The 23083-nt window shown below is 42.0% G+C and overlaps 1 protein-coding gene across 1 annotated transcript in view; it reads left to right on the plus strand.

Moving 5' to 3' along the window:
• Positions 1-23083, plus strand: part of arap2 (ArfGAP with RhoGAP domain, ankyrin repeat and PH domain 2) — a 187971-nt gene that overhangs the window by 66190 nt on the left and 98698 nt on the right. The window contains exons 9-10 of the mRNA XM_045721480.1: positions 594-700; positions 16086-16285. Coding sequence (XP_045577436.1) covers positions 594-700; positions 16086-16285 — 307 coding nt within the window. The remainder of the gene's footprint in view (positions 1-593; positions 701-16085; positions 16286-23083) is intronic.

The following is a 23083-nucleotide window of genomic DNA, read 5'->3' on the forward strand; positions in this document are numbered from 1 at the left end:
AAAACCTCTACTTTAGTAAAGAAAACAATTATGACAGGTGTGTTGTAATAAAAATGAGTGGTGTCCACTGATTAAATGCAGTCTGTCTGCATTGTGAAGAGGGAAAACCCAGATATTCACAACGTTTGTGATGACTGTTTTTTCTTCATGCAAAATAGATTTGGGGTTTAAAATTCAATAAAGCTGCTTTATTTTAGGGGCTTTAGTGAAGGCGGGTCATTTCTTACCCTTAGGACAAGAGGAGTATACAGAATGATAAGACTACACAAGGGTTAAATTCAAAGGCAATATTCCCGCGTTAGCGGAGACTGTGTTCACGGTAAGATGAGGCGGAAACTTGATGAAGACGGGAAGCAAAATCTATTGGCAGAGAATGCATGCATGGAAACATTTGGTAACCAGTTCATCACTGTGGTCAATACATGTATCTGTTGAATTACTTGTTTTGTGTCAGTGAGTGACTTTCATGTGAATGACCTATGACCTCCCATCCTCTCTCTCTCTCTCCTCTGTTTCCCCATAATGCACTTGGCCTCCTAGTGTCATAGCCTTTCTTACTTTATGTTTGATTTGACAGTGTATCTGTTCTACAGGACTTCAGAGCTGGCCTGGGTATTTCCCTGATCGATCTGACTGCTACTAACATTAAAGATACAGACAGGAGGCTCTTCCAAATCAACACTCCCTTCAGAAACTTCTGGTGAGTGTGTGTTCCTGTGTGTATGTGTCTGTGTATGAGAGAAATTATGTGTATGAGCAAGTGTATGTTTGTGTGTGTGAATGGCTGTGTATGAACCCGTGTGTGTTGGTGTTTCATACCCACCTATCACTCTTTTTCTCCTCCTGGCCTAAAATAGAAGCTTAGTATTAAAAAAAAAATACCCTTCAAACATAAACATCGTATTCTATTTTACCTACAATAATCATATCTCCCAAAACAATCCAATCTCACATTCAAGTTCAGGGTTTAAAAGGTGATTAGTATCATCTCTGGTTAAAAGGCAGAGAGAGCCAGGGGGTGCCACTCCAGCCAGCCAGCTCCCAAGTTCAGGGTTTAAAAGGTGATTAGTATCATCTCTGGTTAAAAGGCAGAGAGAGCCAGGGGGTGCCACTCCAGCCAGCCAGCTCCCTGAACTCTAAAACTATGCTACCTCTGTTTCATCAGTGGTCAGGGAGTGGACGTGTTACTTGCATTCAACATTTTAGTCAGTTGTCCGACGCTCTTGTCCAGAGCGACTTACAGGAGCAATTAGAGTTAAGTGCCTTGCTCAAGGGCATATCAACGTATTTTTCACCTAGTCTGCTTGGGGATTCGAACCAGCAACCTTTTGGTTACTGGCCAAATGCTCTTAACCGCTAAGCTACCTGCCGCCCGTAGCTCACACAACCAAGGCCCTCAGGACTAGTCAATCACGTGTGAGAGTGTTCTTGCACACATTATTCCGCTCTGCAGCTTAAGTGTTCATTATTAAATAAACTCAACAAATAAATAAATAAATAAATGCTTTTTCAGGACCCTGTCTTTCAAAGATAATTCGTAAAAATCTAAATAACTTCACAGATCTTCATTGTAAAGGGTTTAAACACTGTTTCCCATGCTTGTTTAATGAATCATAAACAATTAATGAACATGCACCTGTGGAACAGTCGTTAAGACACTAAAAGATTACAGACGGTAGGCAATTAAGGTCACAGTTAAGAAATCTTAGGACACTAAAGAGACCTTTCTACTGACTGAAAAACACCAAAAGAAAGATGCCCAGGGTCCCTGCTCATCTGTGTGAACGTGCCTTAGGCATGCTGCAAGGAGGCATGAGAACTGCAGATGTGGCCAGGGCAATAAATTGCAATGTCCGTACTGAGAGATGCCTAAGACAGCGCTACAGGGAGACAGGACGGACAGCTGATCGTCCTTGCAGTGGCAGACCATGTGTAACAACACCTGCACAGGATCGGTACATCCGAACATCACACCTGCGGGACAGGTCCAGGATGGCAACAACAATTGCCTGAACGCACAATCCCTCCATCAGTGCTCAGACTGTTCGTAATAGGCTGAGAGAGGCTGGACTGAGGACTTGAAGGCCTGTTGTAAGGCAGGTCCTCACCAGACATCACCGGCAACAATGTCGCCTATGGGGACAAACCCACCGTCGCTGGACCAGACAGGACTGGCAAAAAGTGCTGTTCACTGAAGAGTCGCGGTATTGTCTCACCATGGGTGATGGTCGGATTTGTGTTTATCGTCAAAGGAATGAGCGTTACACCGAGGCCTGTACTCTGGAGCGGGATCGATTTGGAGGTGGAGGGTCCGTCATGGTCTGGGGCGGTGTGTCACAACATCATCGGACTGAGCTTGTTGTCATTGCAGGCAATCTCAACGCTGTGCCTTATAGGGAAGACATCCTCCTCCCTCATGTGGTACCCTTCCTGCAGGATCATCCTGACATGACCCTCCAGCATGACAATGCCACCAGCCATACTGCTCGTTCTGTGCGTGATTTCCTGCAAGACAGGAATGTCAGTGTTCTGCCATGGCCAGCGAAGAGCCCGGATCTCAATCCCATTCAGCACGTCTGGGACCTGTTGGATCGGAGGGTGAGGGCTAGGGCCATTCCCCCCCAGAAATGTCCGGGAATGTGCAGGTCAAATCAAATGAAAGTTTATTTGTCACGTGCGCCGAATTCAACAGGTGTAGACCTTACAGTGAAATGCTTACTTACAGGTTCTAACCAATAGTGCAAAAAAGTTTAGGTGAACAATAGGTAGGTAAAGAAATAAAACAACAGTAAAAAGACAGGCTATATACAGTAGCGAGGCTATAAAAGTAGCGAGGCAACATACAGACACTGGTTAGTCAGGCTGATTGAGGTAGTATGTACATGTAGATATGGTTAAAGTGACTATGCATAAATGATGAACAGAGAGTAGCAGTAGCGTAAAAGAGGGGTTGGTGGGTGGTGGGTGGAGGGACACAATGCAGATAGCCCCGTTAGCCAATGTGCGAGAGCACTGGTTGGTCGGGCCAATTGAGGTAGTATGTACATGAATGTATAGTTAAAGTGACTATGCATATATGATAAACAGAGAGTAGCGGCAGTGCAAAAGAGGGTTTGGGGCGGGCACACAATGCAAATAGTTCAGGTAGCCATTTGATTACCTGTTCAGGAGTCTTATGGCTTGGGGGTAAAAACTGTTGAGAAGCCTTTTTGTCCTAGACTTGGCACTCAGGTACCGCTTGCCATGCGGTAGTAGAGAGAACAGTCTATGACTGGGGTGGCTGGGGTCTTTGACAATTTTTAGGGCCTTCCTCTGACACCGCCTGGTGTAGAGGTCCTGGATCGCAGGCAGCTTAGCCCCAGTGATGTACTGGGCCGTACGCACTACCCTCTGTAGTGCCTTGCGGTCAGAGGCCGAGCAATTGCCGTACCAGGCTGTGAAGCAACCAGTCAGGATGCTCTCGATGTTGCAGCTGTAGAACCCTTTGAGGAGCTCAGGACCCATGACAAATCTTTTTAGTTTAATAGGCTTTGTCGTGCCCTCTTCACGGCTGTCTTGGTGTGTTTGGACCATTCTAGTGTGTTGGTGATGTGGACACCAAGGAACTTGAAGCTCTCAACCTGCTCCACTACAGCCCCGTCGATGAGAATGGGGGCGTGATCGGTCCTCCTTTTCCTGACGTCCACAATCATCTCCATAGTCTTGGTTACGTTGAGGGATAGGTTGTTATTCTGGCACCACCCGGCCAGGTCTCTGACCTCCTCCCTATAGGCTGTCTCGTTGTTATCGGTGATCAGGCCTACCACTGTTGTGTCGTCTGCAAACTTAATGATGGTGTTGGAGTTGTGCCTGGCCATGCAGTCGTGAGTGAACAGGGAGTACAGGAGGGGACTGAGCACAAACCCCTGGGCGGCTCCAGTGTTGAGGATCAGCGTGGCAGATGTGTTGCTACCTACCCTCACCACCTGGAGGCGGCCCTTCAGGAAGTCCAGGATCCAGTTGCAGAGGGAGGTGTTTAGTCCCAGGATCCTTAGCTTAGTGATGAGCTTTGAGGGTGGAAGAGTGGGGTAACATCTCACAGAAAGAACTGGCAAATTTGGTGCGGTTCATGAGGAGTAGATGCACTGCAGTACTTAATGCAGCTGGTGGCCACACCAGATACTGACTGTTACATTTGATTTTGACCCCCCCCCCCCCCACCCCTTTGTTCAGGGACACATTATTCCATTTCTGTTAGTCACATGTCTGTGGAACTTGTTCAGTTTATGTCTCAGTTGTTGATTCTTGTTATGTTCATACAAATATTTACACATGTTAAGTTTGCTGAAAATAAACACAGTTGACAGTGAGAGGACAAGGGCTCTCTATGGTCAGGGCGTGACAATTACCTTGAACAATTATCCACTGTTGAGGCTAGACTTGGTTCTTTGAGAAAGTGTGGTGAGGTCACTGATTGAAATGATAAATTACAGTCAATATTTATTGAATCTTTTATGTAGCAATACGTAGGATGTCAATGGTCTGTTTAAGATAGTTCTAAGCTAAATCCCTCAACATTAATATATTAATTTATTTCTACAGTAGCCACATTCATTTATTTCAAAAAATGCCCTTCTAACATAGGCATCTTATTCTATTTTACCTACAATAATCATATCTCCCAAAACAATCCAATCTCACATTCAAGCTCAGGGTTTTAAAGGTGATTTACTCATAATAGAAAGGCTTCCATGGAATTTCATTATTAGATAACACATTGAGAGGTAACAAAGTGTGAGGTATTGAAGCTCAAAATGAATCCAACTGTGAAGTTGAATAGTTACATGTATTTCTACTGTAAGCTGTTCAAGAGAAACTTCTGTAAAAAGGTTTCTACTTGGAATGTTACCTTTGAATGTTACCTTGGAATGTTAAGATTAAGGAATACATTGAAGGTACAATGCAGCTGTTTTTATCTCAATATCAAATCATTTCTGGGTAACATAAGTACCATACTGTGATTGTTTTCAATCAAAATGGTCAAAAATATACAAAATTGCTTTTTAACAAAGAGCTATTTCTCAAGCAATAATTTTGCTAGGATTGTCTGGGAGCATTCTGAGTCGGGAGGGGAAAACTGGCAGAGAGGTTATTGGCAGGTTTGGAACTCTCTTTGTTATTGGTCTAATAACTGAAGCCGGGCTAGACAATCTGGACCCTCTCTCTCTAAAATGATCTGCTAAAATTGTTCCAACCCCTATTACTAGCCTGTTCAACCTCTCTTTCGTATTGTCTGAGATCCCCAAAGATTGGAACACTGCCGCAGTCATCCCCCTCTTCAAAGGTGGAGACACTCTAGACCCAAACTGCTACAGACCTATATCTATCCTACCCTGCCTTTCTAAGGTCTTTGAAAGCCAAGTTAACAAACAGATCACAGACCATTTCGAATCCCACCGTACCTTCTCTGCTATGCAATCTGGTTTCTGAGCTGGTCATGGGTGCAACTCAGCCACGCTCAAGGTCCTAAACGATAACATAACCGCCATCGATAAGAGACAATACTGTGCAGCTGTAGTCAATGACCTGTCCAAGGCTTTCGACTCTGTCAATCACCACATTTTTATCGGCAGACTCAACAGCCTTGGTTTCGCAAATGACTGCCTCGCCTGGTTCACCAGCTACTTCTCAGACAGAGTTCAGTGTGTAAAATTGGAGGGCCTGTTGTCCGGACCTCTGGCAGTCTCTATGGGTGTGCCACAGGGTTCAATTCTCGGGCCAACTCTTTTCTCTGTATACATCAATGATGTCACTCTTGCTGCAGGTGATTCTCTGATCCACGTCTACGCAGATGACACCATTCTGTATACTTCTGGCCCATCTTTGGACACTGTGTTAACTAACCTCCAGATGAGCTTCAATGCCATACAACTCTCCTTCCGTGGCCTCCAACTGATCTTAAATGCAAGTAAAACAAAATGCATGCTCTTCAACCGATCGCTGCCCGCACCTGCCCGCCCGTCCAGCATCACTACTCTGGACGGTTCGGACTTAGGTATTTGTAGTTGTCCACGTATTCTAGGTGTCTGGTTAGACTGTAAACTTTCCTTCCAGACACACATTAAGCATCTCCAATCCAAAATTAAATCTAGAATCGGCTTCCTATTTCACAATAAAGCATCCTTCACTCATGCTGCCAAACATACCCTTGTAAAACTGACTATCCTGCCGATCCTTGACTTCGGCGATGTCATTTACAAAATAGCCCCTGACACTCTACTCAGCAAATTGGATGCATTCTATCACAGTGCCATCCGTTTTGTCACCAAAGCCCCATATACTACCCACCACTGCGACCTGTATGCTCTCATTGGCTGGCCCTCGCTTCATATTCGTCGCCAAACCCACTGGCTCCAGGTCATCTATAAGTCTTTGCTAGGTAAAGCCCCACCTTATCTCAGCTCAATGGTCACCATAGCAGCATCCACCCGTAGCATACGCTCCAGCAGGTATATTTCACTGGTCACCCCCAAAGCCAATTCCTCCTTTGACTGCCTTTCCTTCCAGTTCTCTGCTGCCAATGACTGGAGCGAATTGCAAAAATCACTGAAGCTGGAGACTCGTATCTCCCTCAATAACTTTAAGCACAAGCTGTCAGAGGAGCTCACAGATCACTGCACCTGTATATACCCCATCTGTAAATAGCCCATCCAACTACCTCATCCCAATACTGTTATTTAAAAAATAATAAAAAATTGGCTCCTTTGCACCCCAGTATCTCTACTTGCACATTCATCTTCTGCACATCTATCACTCCAGTGTTTAATTGCTAAATTGTAATTATTTCGCCACTATGGCCTATTTATTGCCCTACCTCCCTTATCTTACCTCATTCTTTTGATCACACTGTTCTTATACTTTTTCTATTGTGTTATTAACTGTATGTTTGTTTATTCCATGTGCAACTCTGTATTGTTGTTTGTGTCGCACTGCTTTGCTTTATCTTGGCCAGTTCGCAGTTGTAAATGTGAACTTGTTCTCAACTAGCCTACCTGGTTAAATAAAGGTGAAATATAAAAAATAAAAAAAAGGTTACCAAGCAGGCCAAAGCTCCATCCTACAAAAACCTGCAGAAATTTCAGGTATTCTTTTCAAACAGCTTTTACACTAAAAGGGCATTATTATAATCTTCAAATATGTATAAAACACAGAAAAATAATGTTTTTGACTGCACTGGGCCTTTAAATAAGGGAACAGAGTGTGAGGTCTAGATACTGATTATGAATAGAAGTTGAATGTCATAAAGTACTGTACCTTTACTGACTCTACTGTAGGCTATGTTAATGAAAAAATAAATGCTGTGTGACTGTAAAACAACCACCTGAAAACAACTCTTCCCCTTCTCTCTTAATGTCTGTACTCATAGCAAACATAGCTTGCTTGCTTTAAAGTACCATATTGCTAGTCTGGTGGTGATTGGTGAAGCAAAGCAAAAAAACACCACAGGGTGAATCCCGCCATTAAAAACAATGAAACCACTCACAGAGTGAGTCTTCACAGCTTAAAGTGATTAAATGAGTTTTATCTAAATCCCAGGTAGGAGATGCTTGTAGGGTTGAAATTGATTTAGATCCATGAAAACCCCTCAGGTGCCCATCACCTCATCAGGATGTTCCACGATTATTCTCACAGAGTCCTGTTTGAAGCACAAAATCACAATTATACCCATCTCTTTATAGAACTGAACCGAACGCAGCCATTAAGGAGAGATGGATAAACAGATTGATCGGTCGTATATATGCCAGGTGAAGAAACAACAAAAAATGTAATTCGCGGCAACAATCCAAAACAATTCTTGCGAACAGGCTGTGTTTTGTCTTGGCGTTGGGCTTTAAATGGGCCATTAACAGATAAACAAGCAAGCGGCTCATCGATTATAGCCGTGTAGGTCCCGGGGTCGCTCAAAATGCTTCATCCGCCCCGTCCTCCATAGCGGCATGATGCTGTTGCATCACAGCGCCAGGCGTTCACAACCCTCCCGGGAGATTTGTTAAAAAAATGTAAAAAATAGATCAATAATTAGCGCTTGTCTTGCTGGAGCCCTGCTCTCTCCTCGTACACATGGCAGGGCGGTCATACAGTAATGAGGCAGGTTGTGTGTGTGTGTGTGTGTGTCTGATGTTTTCCTGGCCCCGTCACATTCCCCCTCGCAGTGTGTGTCCCACCGAGCCTCACACACATTCACCACTGGGGGAAAGTGACGGGGGCCAGGAAAACAAAACAACACAGCCAAAAGGTCTTCAAAAGCAGTTACTCTTCCTTTAATCAACAGTTAGCTCCAGCGATAGCTTATTAGCATTAGGCTCAGATCTCATTGAACAGTGTTTTAGCATTGGGCTCAGATCTCAGTCAACAGTGTTTTAGCATTAGACTCAGATCTCAGTCAACAGTGTTTTAGCATTAGACTCAGGTTTCAGTCAACAGTGTTTTAGCATTAGACTCAGATCTCATTGAACAGTGTATTAGCATTAGACTCAGATCTCATTGAACAGTGTATTAGCATTAGACTCAGATCTCATTGAACATTGTTTTAGCATTAGACTCAGATCTCAGCCAACAGTGTTTTAGCATTAGGCTCAGATCTCAGTCAACAGTGTTTTAGCATTAGGCTCAGATCTCAGTCAACAGTGTTTTAGCATTAGGCTCAGATCTCAGTCAACAGTGTTTTAGCATTAGGCTCAGATCTCAGTCAACAGTGTTTTAGCATTAGGCTCAGATCTCAGTCAACAGTGTTTTAGCATTGGGCTCAGATCTCAGTCAACAGTGTTTTAGCATTAGGCTCAGATCTCAGTCAACAGTGTATTAAGAACATACGGTAACACTTTGTATTTTAATGGGTCACAAACCATTTAGAAGGCATTTATAAGGTGTGTTCAACATTTATTCATAACGCCAACATTTATAAACCATTTACTAATTATTTTTGCAGCTCCTAATCTAAATTGAGCGCTATTTATGCTTTATAAATACTTTATAAATGTGTTGAATGACCAGCGTAATTTCTCACAAAAAGTTGGGCATGCCATTGGTAGACACTCCAGCAGTACCTGGTAAAATAACAAGCACACAACAAAAATACATATACACATCTAAATAACTAGTTTACTACATTATACACATCTAAATAACTAGTTTACTACATTATACACATCTAAATAACTAGCTTACTACATTATACACATCTAAATAACTAGTTTACTACATTATACACACTAAATAACTAGTTTACTACATTATACACATCTAAATACCTAGCTTACTAGCTTATACATGTCTAAATACCTAGCTTACTAGCTTATACATGTCTAAATACCTAGCTTACCAGCTTATACACGTCTAAATACCTAGCTTACTAGCTTATACATGTCTAAATACCTAGCTTACCACCTTATACATGTCTAAATACCTAGCTTACCACCTTATACACGTCTAAATACCTAGCTTACCACCTTATACACGTCTAAATACCTAGCTTACTAGCTTATACATGTCTAAATACCTAGCTTATCACCTTATACACATCTAAATACCTAGCTTACTAGCTTATACATGTCTAAATACCTAGCTTACCACCTTATACATGTCTAAATACCTAGCTTACTAGCTTATATTTTTTGTACTGGCCCCCCCGTACAAAAATACCTAGCTTACTAGCTTATACATGTCTAAATACCTAGCTTACTAGCTTATACATGTCTAAATACCTAGCTTACCACCTTATACATGTCTAAATACCTAGCTTACTAGCTTATACATGTCTAAATACCTAGCTTACCACCTTATACATGTCTAAATACCTAGCTTACCACCTTATACATGTCTAAATACCTAGCTTACCACCTTATACACATTTAAATAACTAGCTTACTAGCTTGTCTTCGTGTTGTCTGTAGCTGGTGAGGTGTGGAAACACTTTGCTGCTTTTATGGATTTTGTTGTGTTGCTTTTTGTGCTATTGCTCTGTCTGTATGCATGCTAAATGTTGCTTGTACTATGTGTCTTTGTCTGCCTGCTACGTGTTGCTTGTCCTATGTTTCTCTGTCTGTGTGCTACGTATTGCTTGTTCTATGTTTCTCTGTCTGTGTGGTACGTATTGCTTGTTCTATGTTTCTCTGTCTGCCTGCGTACTACGTGTTGCTTGTCCTGTGTTGCTCTGTCTGTATGCCTGCTACGTGTTACTTGTCCTATCTTGCTATGTGTCTGCGTGCTACGTGTTGCTTGTTCTGTGTGTTCTGTCTGCGTACTATGTGTTGCTTGTCCTGTGTTTCTCTGTCTGCCTGCGTACTATGTGTTGCTTGTCCTGTGTTGCTCTGTCTGTATGCATACTACGTGTTGCTTGTCCTTTGTTGCTTTTTCTGTCTGCATGCTACGTGTTGCTTGTCATGTGTTGCTCTGTCTGTATGCGTACTACGTGTTGCTTGTCCTGTGTTTCTCTGTCAGTCTGCGTGTTGCTTGTCCTATGTTTCTCTGTCTGCATACTACGTGTTGCTTTTCATGTGTTGCTCTGTCTGTCTGCGTGCTACGTGTTGCTTGTCATATGTTGCTCTGCATGTGCTCACTGCTCATTGTTTGTCTGTATTGTTATTGGAATGGTTTTTAATAACCTGCCCAGGGACTGTGGTTGAAAATTAGCCAGCTGGCTAAAACCATCATTTTTACTGAAATGTTGATTAATGTGCACTGTCCCTGTAAAAATACAAAAAACTCCAACTCCAGTTTTACAGATGTGGGAGTAGCAATACCTTACGAATGGTTTGTAAATGCCTCATGAATGGTTTATGAATGGTTTATAAATACCTTACGAATGGTTTGTAAATGCCTGATGAATGGTTTATAAATGCCTGATGAATGGTTTATAAATGCCTGACGAATGGTTTATAAATGCCTGATGAATGGTTTATAAATGCCTGATGAATGGTTTGTAAATGCCTCATGAATGGTTTATAAATGCCTTATGAATGGTTTATAAATGCCTCATGAATAGTTTATAAATGCCTGATGAATGGTTTGTAAATGCCTGATGAATGGTTTATAAATGCCTGATGAATGGTTTATAAATGCTTACGAATGGTTTGTAAATGCCTGATTAATGGTTTGTAAATGCCTGATTAATGGTTTATAAATGCCTGATTAATGGTTTGTAAATGCCTGATGAATGGTTTGTAAATGCCTAATGTATGGTTTATACATGCTTATGAATGGTTTATAAATGCCTGATTAATGGTTTATAAATGCCTGATGAATGGTTTATAAATGCCTGATGAATGGTTTGTAAATGCCTCGTATGGTTTATACATGCTTACGAATGGTTTATAAATGCCTTATGAATGGTTTATAAATGCCTTATGAATGGTTTATAAATGCCTTATGAATAGTTTGTTACAGTGTTACCGAACATTTCAGGTTTTTATTTGTAGAACGTGTTGGTGCTGGATTGGTATATCATTTGCCGTGGTAATGGCTAATAGAAGGGCACAGGTTGGCATATGCTAGCACTGGCCTCTATGGATTATTCATACAGCAATAGCAGAACACTGAACAGAAGCAGTAATGATGGCTTACGGCACAACAATGCATTGACTCACTCTGTGCCAAATCATAGTGAGAAGTGAGTGTGTCCTCCCGTCTACACCAAGGTCAAACGTGTCTCTCTCTCTGTGCTCTTGTAGTAGTTCACTCTCCCTCTTCCTCTGTGGTGTTGGAGTAGGTCGTTCATTCTCCATCTTCTTCTGTGGTCTTGGAGGCAGTAGTTCACTCTCCCTCTTCTTCTGTGGTCTTTGAGGCAGTTGTTCAAGTCCTGATGGGAGCAGTCATCCCTTTGGAATTGCCCTCAGCAGAAAGCAGATAGGTTGATTGAGTTCAGATGCTCTCCTATCGATCCCAACAACTGCTGCTGCTGCTGCTGCTCTGGGATATACTACCACCGACCCTCTGTGTCAACAGGAAAGAGAGGGATGGAGAGGGAGATGGGGGAGAGACAGAAAGAGAGGTTACCATGGAAACCACCAGACTAACTTCATCTCAGCCTCTCTCCTCTCTCCTCCCTCGTCTCCTATCCTCCCTCCCTCTCTTCCTTCCTTCTTTTCAGCAGCAAGCAAAAAAAGAGAGAGAGAAAGAGAGATTCACCAGCTCTACTCGCAGCTGCAATGTGTGCATCTTTATGCGTGCCTGTGAGAGAAAGTAATAGTTATGTTGAAAAGCTTTGGGCGAAGCACTCCGCTCAGTTGTTGTCTTGCTAGAAGCCTAATGAGTGAGACATGGCTGGAGTAAGTGACAGGGTAGCAGCAGGCTCGGATGACTCCCAGTCACTTTAGGCCCTGATAGGCACCCAATTTGGGAGCTCTTCCTCTCTCAGCCCGAGAGAGTGGCAGGGGGGATAGGAATGTGTGTTTCTGTGAAAGCGGAGGGAAAAGGATTGTGTGCTCAAGGATTCTGAGTGGTAGAAAAAGAGCAACATGACTGATAAGGAGTGTGTGTGTGTGTCTGAGATTGAAATATACACACACACACACTGTGAGACATTTATTATTTTGTACACATGCACTGATATAGACTCTAATGGCTGACATATCAACATCTTTCTCCAATGTTCTCATCTTCCCTCCCTGTTTTTCATTTTCCACTCTTGACTCGCTCTCTCTTCTCTCTTCCTTCCTCTCTCTTTCTTTCTCTCTCCCGCTCATGTGAGAATATTATTCCAATGTTCTCCGTTAGTGTTTCATATTACAGTGATGGAGATGTCAAAGGACCTGTTTACAGCGCCTTGCAAAAGTATTCACCCCCGTTGGCATTTTTCCTATTTTGTTGAATGACGACCTGTAATTTAAATATATTTTTATTTGGATTTCATGTAATGGACATACACAAAATAGTCCAAATTGGTGAAGTGAAATGAAAAAACTTGTTTAAAAATAAAAAAATAAAAGGAAAAGTGGTGCGTGTATATGTATTCACCCCCTTTGCTATGAAGCCCTAAATAAGATCTGGTGCAACCAATTACCTTCAGAAGTCACATAATTAGTTAAATAAAGTCCACCTGTGTGCAATCTAAGTGTCACATGATCTCAGTATATATACACCTCTTCTGAAAGGCCCCAGAGTCTGCAACACCGCTAAGCAAAGGGCACCACCAAGCAAGCGGCACCATGAAGACCAAGGAGCTCTCCAAACAGGTCAGGGACAAAGTTGTGGAGAAGTACAGATCAGGTTTGAGTTTAAAAAAAAAATATTAGAATCTTTGAACATCCCACGGAGCACCATTAAAACCATCATTAAAAAATGAAAAAATATGGCACCACAACAAACCTGTCAAGAGAGGGCCGCCCACCAAAATTCACGGACCAGGCAGGGAGGGCATTAATCAGAGAGACAACAAAGAGACCAAAAATAACCCTGAAGGAGCTGCAAAGCTCCTCAGTGGAGATTGGAGTATCTGTCTATAGGACCACTTTAAACCGTACACTCCACAGAGCTGGGCTTTACGGAAGAGTGCCCAGAAAAAAGCCATTGCTTAAAGAAAAAAATAAGCAAACACATTTGGTGTTCGCCAAAAGGCATGTGGGAAACTCCCCAAACATATGGAAGAAGGTCTGGTGCAAACCCAACACCTCTCATCACCCCAAGAATACCATCCCCACAGTGAAGCATGGTGGTGGCAGCATCATGCTGTGAGTATGTTTTTCATCGGCAGGGACTGGGAATCTGGTCAGAATTGAATGAATGATGGATGGTGCTAAATACAGGGTAATTCTTGAAGGAAACCTGTTTCAGTCTTCCAGAGATTTGAGACTGGGATGGAGGTTCACCTTCCAGCAGGACAATGACACTAAGCATACTGCTAAAGCAACACCCGAGTGGTTTAAGGGGAAACATTTAAATGTCTTGGAATGGCCTTGTCAAAGCCCAGACCTCAATCAAATTGAGAATATGTGGTATGACTTAAAGATTGCTGTACACCAGTGGAACCCATCCAACTTGAAGGAGTTGGAGCAGTTTTGCCTTGAAGAATGGGCAAAAATCCCAGTGGCTAGATCTTGCCAAGCTTATAGAGACATACCCCAAAATACTTGCAGGTGTAATTGCTGCAAAAGGTGGCTCTACAAAGTAGACACCTTAGATTCACACTAAACCAATGATGTGTTTAACCTCGCTGTCGGCGTTCCAATTCATCCCAAAGGTGTTTATGGGATTGTGGTCAGGGCTCTTTGCAGGGCAGTCAAGTTCATCCAGACCGATCTCTTTTTCTGTATGGACCTCACTTTGAGCACGGGGGCATTGTCATGGTGAAACTGTTGCCACAAAGTTGGAAGCACAGAATTGTCTAGAGTGTATGCTAAGATTTCCCTTCATTGGAACTAAACGGCCTAGCCCGAACCATGAACCCCCAGACCATTATTCCTCCTCCACCAAATTTTACAGTTGGCACTATGCATTTGGGTAGGTAGCGTTCTCCTGGCATCCGCCAAACTCAGATTCGTCTGTCGGACTGCCAGATGGTGAAGCGTGAGAGAACTCCAGAGAACGCTTTTCCACTACTCCAGAGTCCAATGGCGACGAGCTTTACACCACTCCAGCTGACGCTTGGCATTGCACATGGTTATGTTAGACTTGTGTGCGGCTGCTCCCGACAAACAGTTCTTGTGCTGACGTTGCTTCCAGAGGCAGTTTAGAACTCGGTAGTGAGTGTTGTAACCGAGGACAGACCATTTTTACATGCTACACCAGGGGTGGGCAATTCCAGTCCTCGGTGGCCTGATTGGTGTCACAGTTTTGCGCCAGCTAACACACCTGATTCCAATAATCACCTAATCATGATCTTCAGTTTAGAATGCAGTTTGATTAATCATCTGTGTTTACTAGGGATGGAGAAGAAGTGTGACACCAATCAGGCCCTGGAGGACTGGAGTTGCCCACCGCTGTGCTACACGTTTCAGCACTCGGCGGTCCCGTTCTGTGAGCCTGTGTGGCCTACCACTTCGCAGCTGAGCCGTTGTTGCTCCTAGATGTTTTCAGTTCACAATAACAGCACTTCACAATAACAGCACTTACAGTTGACCGTGGCAGCTCTAGCAGGGCAGAAATTTCACAAACTGACTTGTTGGAAAGGTGGCATCCTATGACGGTGCCACTTTGAAAGTCACTGAGCTCTTCAGTAAGGCCATTCTACTTTCAATGTTTGACAATGGAGATTGCATGGCTGTGTGTTTGATTTTATACACCTCTCAGCAAAGGGTTTGACTGAAATAGCCAAATCTACTAATTTTAAGTTGTGTCAACATACTTTTGTATATGCAGTGCCTTCAGAAAGTTTTCAGACCCCTTGACTTTTTCCAAATTTTGTTAGGTTACAGCCTTATTCTAAAATTGATTAAATAGTTTTTTTCCCTCATCAATCTACAGACAATACCCCATAATGACAAAGCAAAAATGGGTTTTTAGACATTTTTGCTAATGTATTTGTTTATAGGCCTTATGACTATTTGTAAACTGCTTACCAATGTAATTAGAGCAGTAAAAATAAATGTTTAGTCATACCCATGGTATACGGTCTGATATATCACAGCTGTCAGCCTGTCAGCATTCAGGGCTTGAACCACACATATTTAATCTATTATAGACACCTTAATGTGTATTTGTTTCTTATATGTGAACAGAAAATAAAAAAACAAATATAAGTATTTATTTTAGAGAGTACGAATGTTACTGTACCCACTACAACAAATAAATACTTAAATACATCTCATTTTTATCTTGAAAAATGTAATTGAAATACTCTAGACCCTATACATTCCAATGTAGGACTGCTCCTTCTGAGGACTACCAATATGGCCGACCGTTTGCTTGAAAACCTCTAATTGGCCAATACATACCATCAGCAATTAAGGTTTTATATGCATCATTGCACTTAACCTATTCAACCCGTACACATCACCCACAATGTAAAGAAACCATATAACCCCACCACATGAAGCAACAAAAATTGTATGTACTGTTTAATTGGTCTGCTAAAATCAATAATGTGGTGTAAAAAATATATATTGTTGCAGCTTCACGGCCGAGTCGGAAAGGGAGAAAGAGGAGTGGATTGAAGCATTCCAGGAATCGATAGCCGAGACGCTCTCCGATTATGAAGTGGCGGAGAAGATCTGGTTCAACGAGTCCAACAGGAGCTGTGCTGACTGCCGTGCGTCGCAGCCCGAATGGGCCTCCATAAATCTGGGGGTTGTCATCTGTAAGAAGTGTGCAGGTACTAAAGAGACTGCTGCTATGCCAATAACACTCTCCAAACTTTACATTCCTTTATTTTCTAGCCTTCGATCTATAGACACTACTTCCACTCCCTCCATACCTTTCCTTCATCCATGCATCCCTTCTGTCCTCTTTTGCCCGTTGTCCTCTGCTTCCCTTCCCTTCTCCCTCTCCTTCCCCCTCCTCCTTCTTGCTCTTCACTTTAACTGATTGATAGACTCTGTTGAACATGAAAATAGAGCTTGACTCCTCGCCTCACTTTTCACAAATGGAACAGGGGATGGGTGGATGGAGGGTGAAACCAACCATTTCAGAGAGAGATGGAGAGAGAGAAAGAAAAAGGAAGAGAACAAGCCAGGGAGAGAATGAGAAAGAGATAAAGAAGAGTGAGGTAGCGAGAGAAAGACTTAAAAGACAGGTGTGCGATAGAGAAAATAAAAAAAGGGAGGTCTCACTGATCTCATCTGTTACACCACCGAGGAAGACTATTAAGAGCTCATCTGTTACACCACCGAGGAAGACTATTAAGAGCTCATCTGTTACACCACCGAGGATGACTATTAAGAGCTCATCTGTTACACCACCGAGGAAGACTATTAAGAGCTCATCTGTTACACCACCGAGGATGACTATTAAGAGCTCATCTGTTACACCACCGAGGATGACTATTAAGAGCTCATCTGTTACACCACCGAGGAAGACTATTAAGAGCTCATCTGTTACACCAACTAGGGGGATTTTGTGTGTGCTTTCCTAGCCTCTGACTAGCTGGACGGATTAGATTAAATGAAAACAGAGATTACAGTGCCTTGCAAAAGTATTCATCCCCCTTGGCATTTTCCCAATTTCTTTTTGCATTACAACCTGTAATTTAAATTGATTTTTATTTGGATTTCATGTAATGGACATACACAAAATAGTCCAAATTGGTGAAGTGAAATAAAAATAAAATTAAAACTGTAGAGTGGTGTGTGCATATCTATTCACCCCCTTTGCTATCAAGCCCCTAAACAAGATCTGGTGCAACCAATTACCTTCAGAAGTCACATAATCTGTCACATGATCTCAGTATATTTATACCTGTTCTGAAAGGCCCCAGAGTCTGCAACACCGCTAAGCAAGTGGCACCATGAAGATCAAGGAGCTCTCCAAACAGGTCAGGGACAAAGTTGTGGAGAAGTACAGATCAGGGTTGAGTTATAAAAAATATCTGAAACTTTGAACATCCCACAGAGCACCGATAAATCCATTATAAAAAAATTGAAAGAATATGGCACCACAACAAACCTGTCAAGAGAGGGCCGCCCACCAAAACTCACAGACCAGGCAATGAGGGCATTAATCAGAGAGGCAACAAAGAGACCAAAGATAAACCTGAAGGAGCTGCAAAGCTCCACAGTGGAAATTGGAGTATCTGTCCATAGGACTACTTTAAGCCGTACACTCCACAGAGCTGAGCTTTACCGAAGAGTGGCCAGAAAAAAAGCCATTGCTTAAAGAAAAAAATAGGAAAACACATTTGATGTTCCCCAAAAGACATGTGTGAGACACCCCGGACATATTGAAGAAGGTACTCTGGTCAGATGAGACTAAAATGTAGCTTTTTGGCCATCAAGGAAAACGCTATGTCTGGGGCAAACCCACCACCTCTCATCAACCTGAGAACACCTTCCCCACAGTGAAGCATGGTGGTGGCAGCATCATGCTGTGGGAAGGTTTTTCATCGGCAGGGACTGGGAAACTGGTCAGAAATGAATGAATGATGGATGGCGCTAAATACAGGGCAATTCTTGTTGGATACCTGTTTCAATCTTCCAGAGATTTGAGACTGGGATGGAGGTTCAACTTCAAGCAGGACAATGACCCTAAGCATACTGCTAAAGCAACACTTGAGCGGTTTAAGGGGAAACATTTACATGTCTTAGAATAGCCTAATCAAAGCCCAGACCTCAATCCAATTGAGAGTCTGTGGTATGACTTAAAGATTGCTGTACACCAGCGTAACCCATCCAAATTGAAGGAGCTGGAGCAGTTTTGCCTTGAAGAATGGGCAAAAATCCCAGTGGCTAGATGTGCCAAGCTTATAGAGACATACCCCAAGAGAGTTGCAGCTGTAATTGTAAAAATATTTTGCATCTTCAAAGTGGTAGGCATGTTGTGCAACCCCCCCCAAAAAATGTATTTTAATTCCAGGTTGTAATGCAACAAAATAGGAAAAATGCCAAGGGAGGTGAATCCTTTCGTAAGCCACTGTAGGTCATATGGTGTAACCGCTGAGTTTACCCCTGACACACTAAATGTGATTAGAGAGTGACAAGTGCACACACAAACTCTGATGTATTAGACAGATCTCCCAGTGCATTGTGGTAATATGTATTAGATAGATCTCCCAGTGTATGGTGGTAATATGTATTAGATAGATCTCCCAGTGCATGGTGGTAATATGTATTAGAGATAGATCTCCCAGTGCATGGTGGTAATATGTATTAGAGATAGATCTCCCAGTGCATGGTGGTAATATGTATTAGAGATAGATCTCCCAGTGCATGGTGGTAATATGTATTAGACAGATCTCCCAGTGCATTGTGGTAATATGTATTAGATAGATCTCCCAGTGCATGGTGGTAATATGTATTAGATAGATCTCCCAGTGTATGGTGGTAATATGTATTAGATAGATCTCCCAGTGTATGGTGGTAATATGTATTAGATAGATCTCCCAGTGCATAGTGGTAATATGTATTAGAGATAGATCTCCCAGTGCATGGTGGTAATATGTATTAGAGATAGATCTCCCAGTGCATGGTGGTAATATGTATTAGAGATAGATCTCCCAGTGCATGGTGGTAATATGTATTAGAGATAGATCTCCCAGTGCATGGTGGTAATATGTATTAGACAGATCTCCCAGTGCATGGTGGTAGTATGTATTTGAGATAGATCTCCCAGTGCATGGTGGTAATATGTATTAGAGATAGATCTCCCAGTGTATGGTGGTAATATGTATTAGATAGATCTCCCAGTGCATGGTGGTAATATGTATTAGAGATAGATCTCCCAGTGCATGGTGGTAATATGTATTAGAGATAGATCTCCCAGTGCATGGTGGTAATATGTATTAGACAGATCTCCCAGTGCATGGTGGTAGTATGTATTTGAGATAGATCTCCCAGTGCATGGTGGTAATATGTATTAGAGATAGATCTCCCAGTGCATGGTGGTAATATGTATTAGACAGATCTCCCAGTGCATGGTGGTAATATGTATTAGAGATAGATCTCCCAGTGTATGGTGTTAATATATTTTTGACTAATCCATTATGAAATGGGAGTCTTGGTGACTTAACCTTGTCTTTTAGATTTGTTTAAGAGGACACCACCTTTGTACACAAACACACACACACAGGCACGTAGGACTATGCACACACTTAAACACACATCTCTTCATTCTCCCATTCTCTCTCCTCAGGGAGGTCTCAGATACCCTGTCTCTGTCGTATGTTTTCATTCAATGCGTCACCTCTCTTTATAACCCATGTAATTGGTATTCCTCAAGTTTCTGCCGCAGCTTTTTCAAACGGTCCTTAAATTATTTCATTTACAGGAATGTTTAATATTATCGACACATGCGGCAGAGGTGAGCTGCGTAGGGCAACGTCAAAATGAGTAAGCCATCCTTGAACAGACCACTCGCCTTAAATTACCCAACCTGGTTTGGGAAATCAATGGCAAAAATGCTTTTAATTAGATTTCGGGTGTCACAGACAATAAAAGTAATTATAGAACTGGAGGAAGAGGAAACTATCAAGGCACAAGGCGAAACCCAGATGCAGATGGTTGGAGTCTTGCAATGTTTAATAATCCAAAGGGGTAGGCAAGAGAATGGTCGTGGACAGGCAAAAAGGTCAAAACCAGATCAAAGTCCAGGAGGTACAGAGTGGCAGACAGGCTCGTGGTCAAGGCAGGCAGAATTGTCAGGCAAGGTCAGGTCAGGGTACAGAGTCCAGAAACAGGCAAGGGTCAAAACCGGAAGGACTAGAAAAAGGAGAATGCAAAAAGCAGGAGAACGGGAAAAAAATGCTGGTTGACTTGGAAACGTACAAGACAAACTGGCAAAGAGAGACAGGAAACACAGGGATAAATACACTGGGGAAAATAAATGACACCTAGAGGGGGTGGAGACAATCACAGGAAAAGGTGAAACAGATCAGGGCGTGACAGAAACTCTAATGATAAGACTAATGATTAAATTATTCCAGATTGTCTTTCTTTTCTTAATGCGAGTGGAGAATGAAAGGGGGAGAGAGAGAATAGACAGTTGATGTGACGTGTAGCCCTGCTCTGATGTCGTGGTCTGTTATGCTACTGGGATCTCAGGAAGTGGTGTGTCCAGAATGGTGTCCTCGAACCAAATTGTTTGCTTCTCTCTCTCTCTCTCTCTCTCTCTCTCTCTCTCTCTCTCTCTCGCTCTCTCGCTCTCTCTCTTTCTTTCTCTTTCTCTCTCTCCCTCTTTCTCTTTCTCAATTCAATTCAATTTCATTGTAGGGGCTTTATTGGCATAGGAAACACATGTTTTTATTGCCAAAGCAAGTGAAATAGATAAACAAACGTATAATAAAATATTAACAGTATACATTTCACTTACAAAAGTTCCAAAAGAATAAAGACGTTTCAAATCTCATATTAAATACAGTCTTGTAATTATGTGGAAATAGTAAAAGTACGAAAGAGAAAATAAATAAACATAAATATGGGTTGTATTTACAATGGTGTTTGTTCTTCACTGTTTGCCCTTTTCTTGTGGCAACAGGTCACAAATCTTGCTGCTGTGATGGCAGACTGTGGTATTTCACCCAATAGATATGGGAGTTTATCAAAATTGGACTTGTTTTCAAATTCTTTGTGGATCTGTGTAATCTGAGGGAAATATGTGTCTCTAATATGGTCATACATTGGGAAAGAGGTTAGGAAGTGCAGCTCAGCTTCCACCTCATTTTGTGGAGAGGTCTGCCTACGACGGCCTCTCTCAATAGCAAAACTCACTGAGTCTGTACATAGTTAAAGTTAGTTGTTTTTAGAAATGAGTTTCCTTACTTTTGGGTCAGTCACAGTGGTCAGGTATTCTGCCACTGTGTACTCTCTGTTTATGGCCAAATAGCATTCTAGTTTGCTCTGTTTTTTGGTAAATTCTTTCCAATGTGTCAAGTAATTCTCTTTTTGTTTTCTCATGATTCGGTTGGGTCTAATTGTGTTGCAGTCCTGGGGCTCTGTGGGGTGTGTTTGTGAACAGAGCCCCGGGACCAGCTTGCTTAAGGGACTCTTCTCCAGGTTCATCTCTCTGTAGGTGATGGCTTTGTTATGGAAGGTTTGGGAATCGCTTCCTTTTCAGTGGTTGTAGAATTTAACGGCTCTTTTCTGGATTTTGATAATTAGCGGGTATCGGCCAAATTCTGCTCTGCATGCATTATTTGGTGGTTTACGTTGTACACAAAGGATATTTTTTGCAGAATTCAGCATGCAGCGTTTCAATTTGGTTTTTGTCTCGTTTTGTGAATTCTTGGTTGGTGAGCGGACACCAGACCTCACAACCATATAGGGCAATGGGTTCTATAACTGATTCAAGTATTTTTTGCCAGATCCTAATTGGCATGTCAAATTTGATGTTCCTTTTGATGGCATAGAAGGCCCCTCTCAGATCGTTCACAGCTTTGTGGAAGTTACCTGTGGCGCTGATGTTTAGGCCAAGGTATGTATATAGTGTTTTGTGTGTTCTAGGGCAACGGTGTCTAGATGCAATTTGTTTTCATGGACCTGGGAACATATGTTTTTCCCCCAACACCACTTTCCATCAATTTGTATAGCAGGCCCTCATGCCAAATTGAGTCTAAAGCTTTTTGAAATTAACAAATCATGAGAAGACTTTGCCTTTGTTTTGTTTGTTTATCAATTAAGGTGTGCAGAGTGAATACATGGTATGTTGTGCGGTAATTTGGTAAGAAGCCAATTTGACATTTGCCCAGTACTATGTTTTCACTGAGAAAATGTACGAGTCTGATGTTAATGATAATGTAGAGTATTTCCCCAAGGTTGATGTTGACACATATCCAATGGTAGATATTGGGGACAAATGTGGATCCACTTTTGTGGATTGGGGTGATCAGTCCTCGGTTCCAAATATTGGGGAAGATGCCAGAGCTAAGGATGATGTTAAAGAGTTTTAGTTTAGCCAATTGGAATTTGTGGTCTGTTTATTTTATAATTTAATTTGAGATACCATCAACACCACAGGCCTTTTTAGGTTGGAAGGTTTGTATTTTGTCCTGTAGTTAATTTAATGTATTGCAGAATCTAGTGGGTTCTGGTAGTCTTTAATAGTTGATTCTAAGATTTGTAATTGATCATGTTTAAGTTTTTGCTGTTTGTTCTTTGTTATAGAGCCAAAAAGATTGGAGAAGTGGTTTATCCATACATCTCCGTTTTGGATAGATAACTTTTCGTGTTTGTTTTGAGTTTTTCAATTTTCTGAGAAGTGGTTAGATTCTATGGATTCTTCAATTACATTGCGCTGATTTCTGACGTTCTGTTCCTTCTTTTTCCGTAGTGTATTTCTGTATTGTTTTAGTGATTCACCATTGTGAAGGCTTAGGCTCAGGTTTTCTGGGTCACTATGTTTTTTGTTGGACAGGTTTCTCAATTTCTTTCTTAGGTTTTTGCATTCTTCATCAAACCATTTGTCAGCGTTGTTCATTTTCTTAGGTTGTCTGCTTGAAATGTGTTGATTTGATAGGGAAGCTGAG

Source organism: Salmo salar, chromosome ssa07 (genome assembly GCF_905237065.1).
Source record: "Salmo salar chromosome ssa07, Ssal_v3.1, whole genome shotgun sequence".
Taxonomy (NCBI): domain Eukaryota; kingdom Metazoa; phylum Chordata; class Actinopteri; order Salmoniformes; family Salmonidae; genus Salmo; species Salmo salar.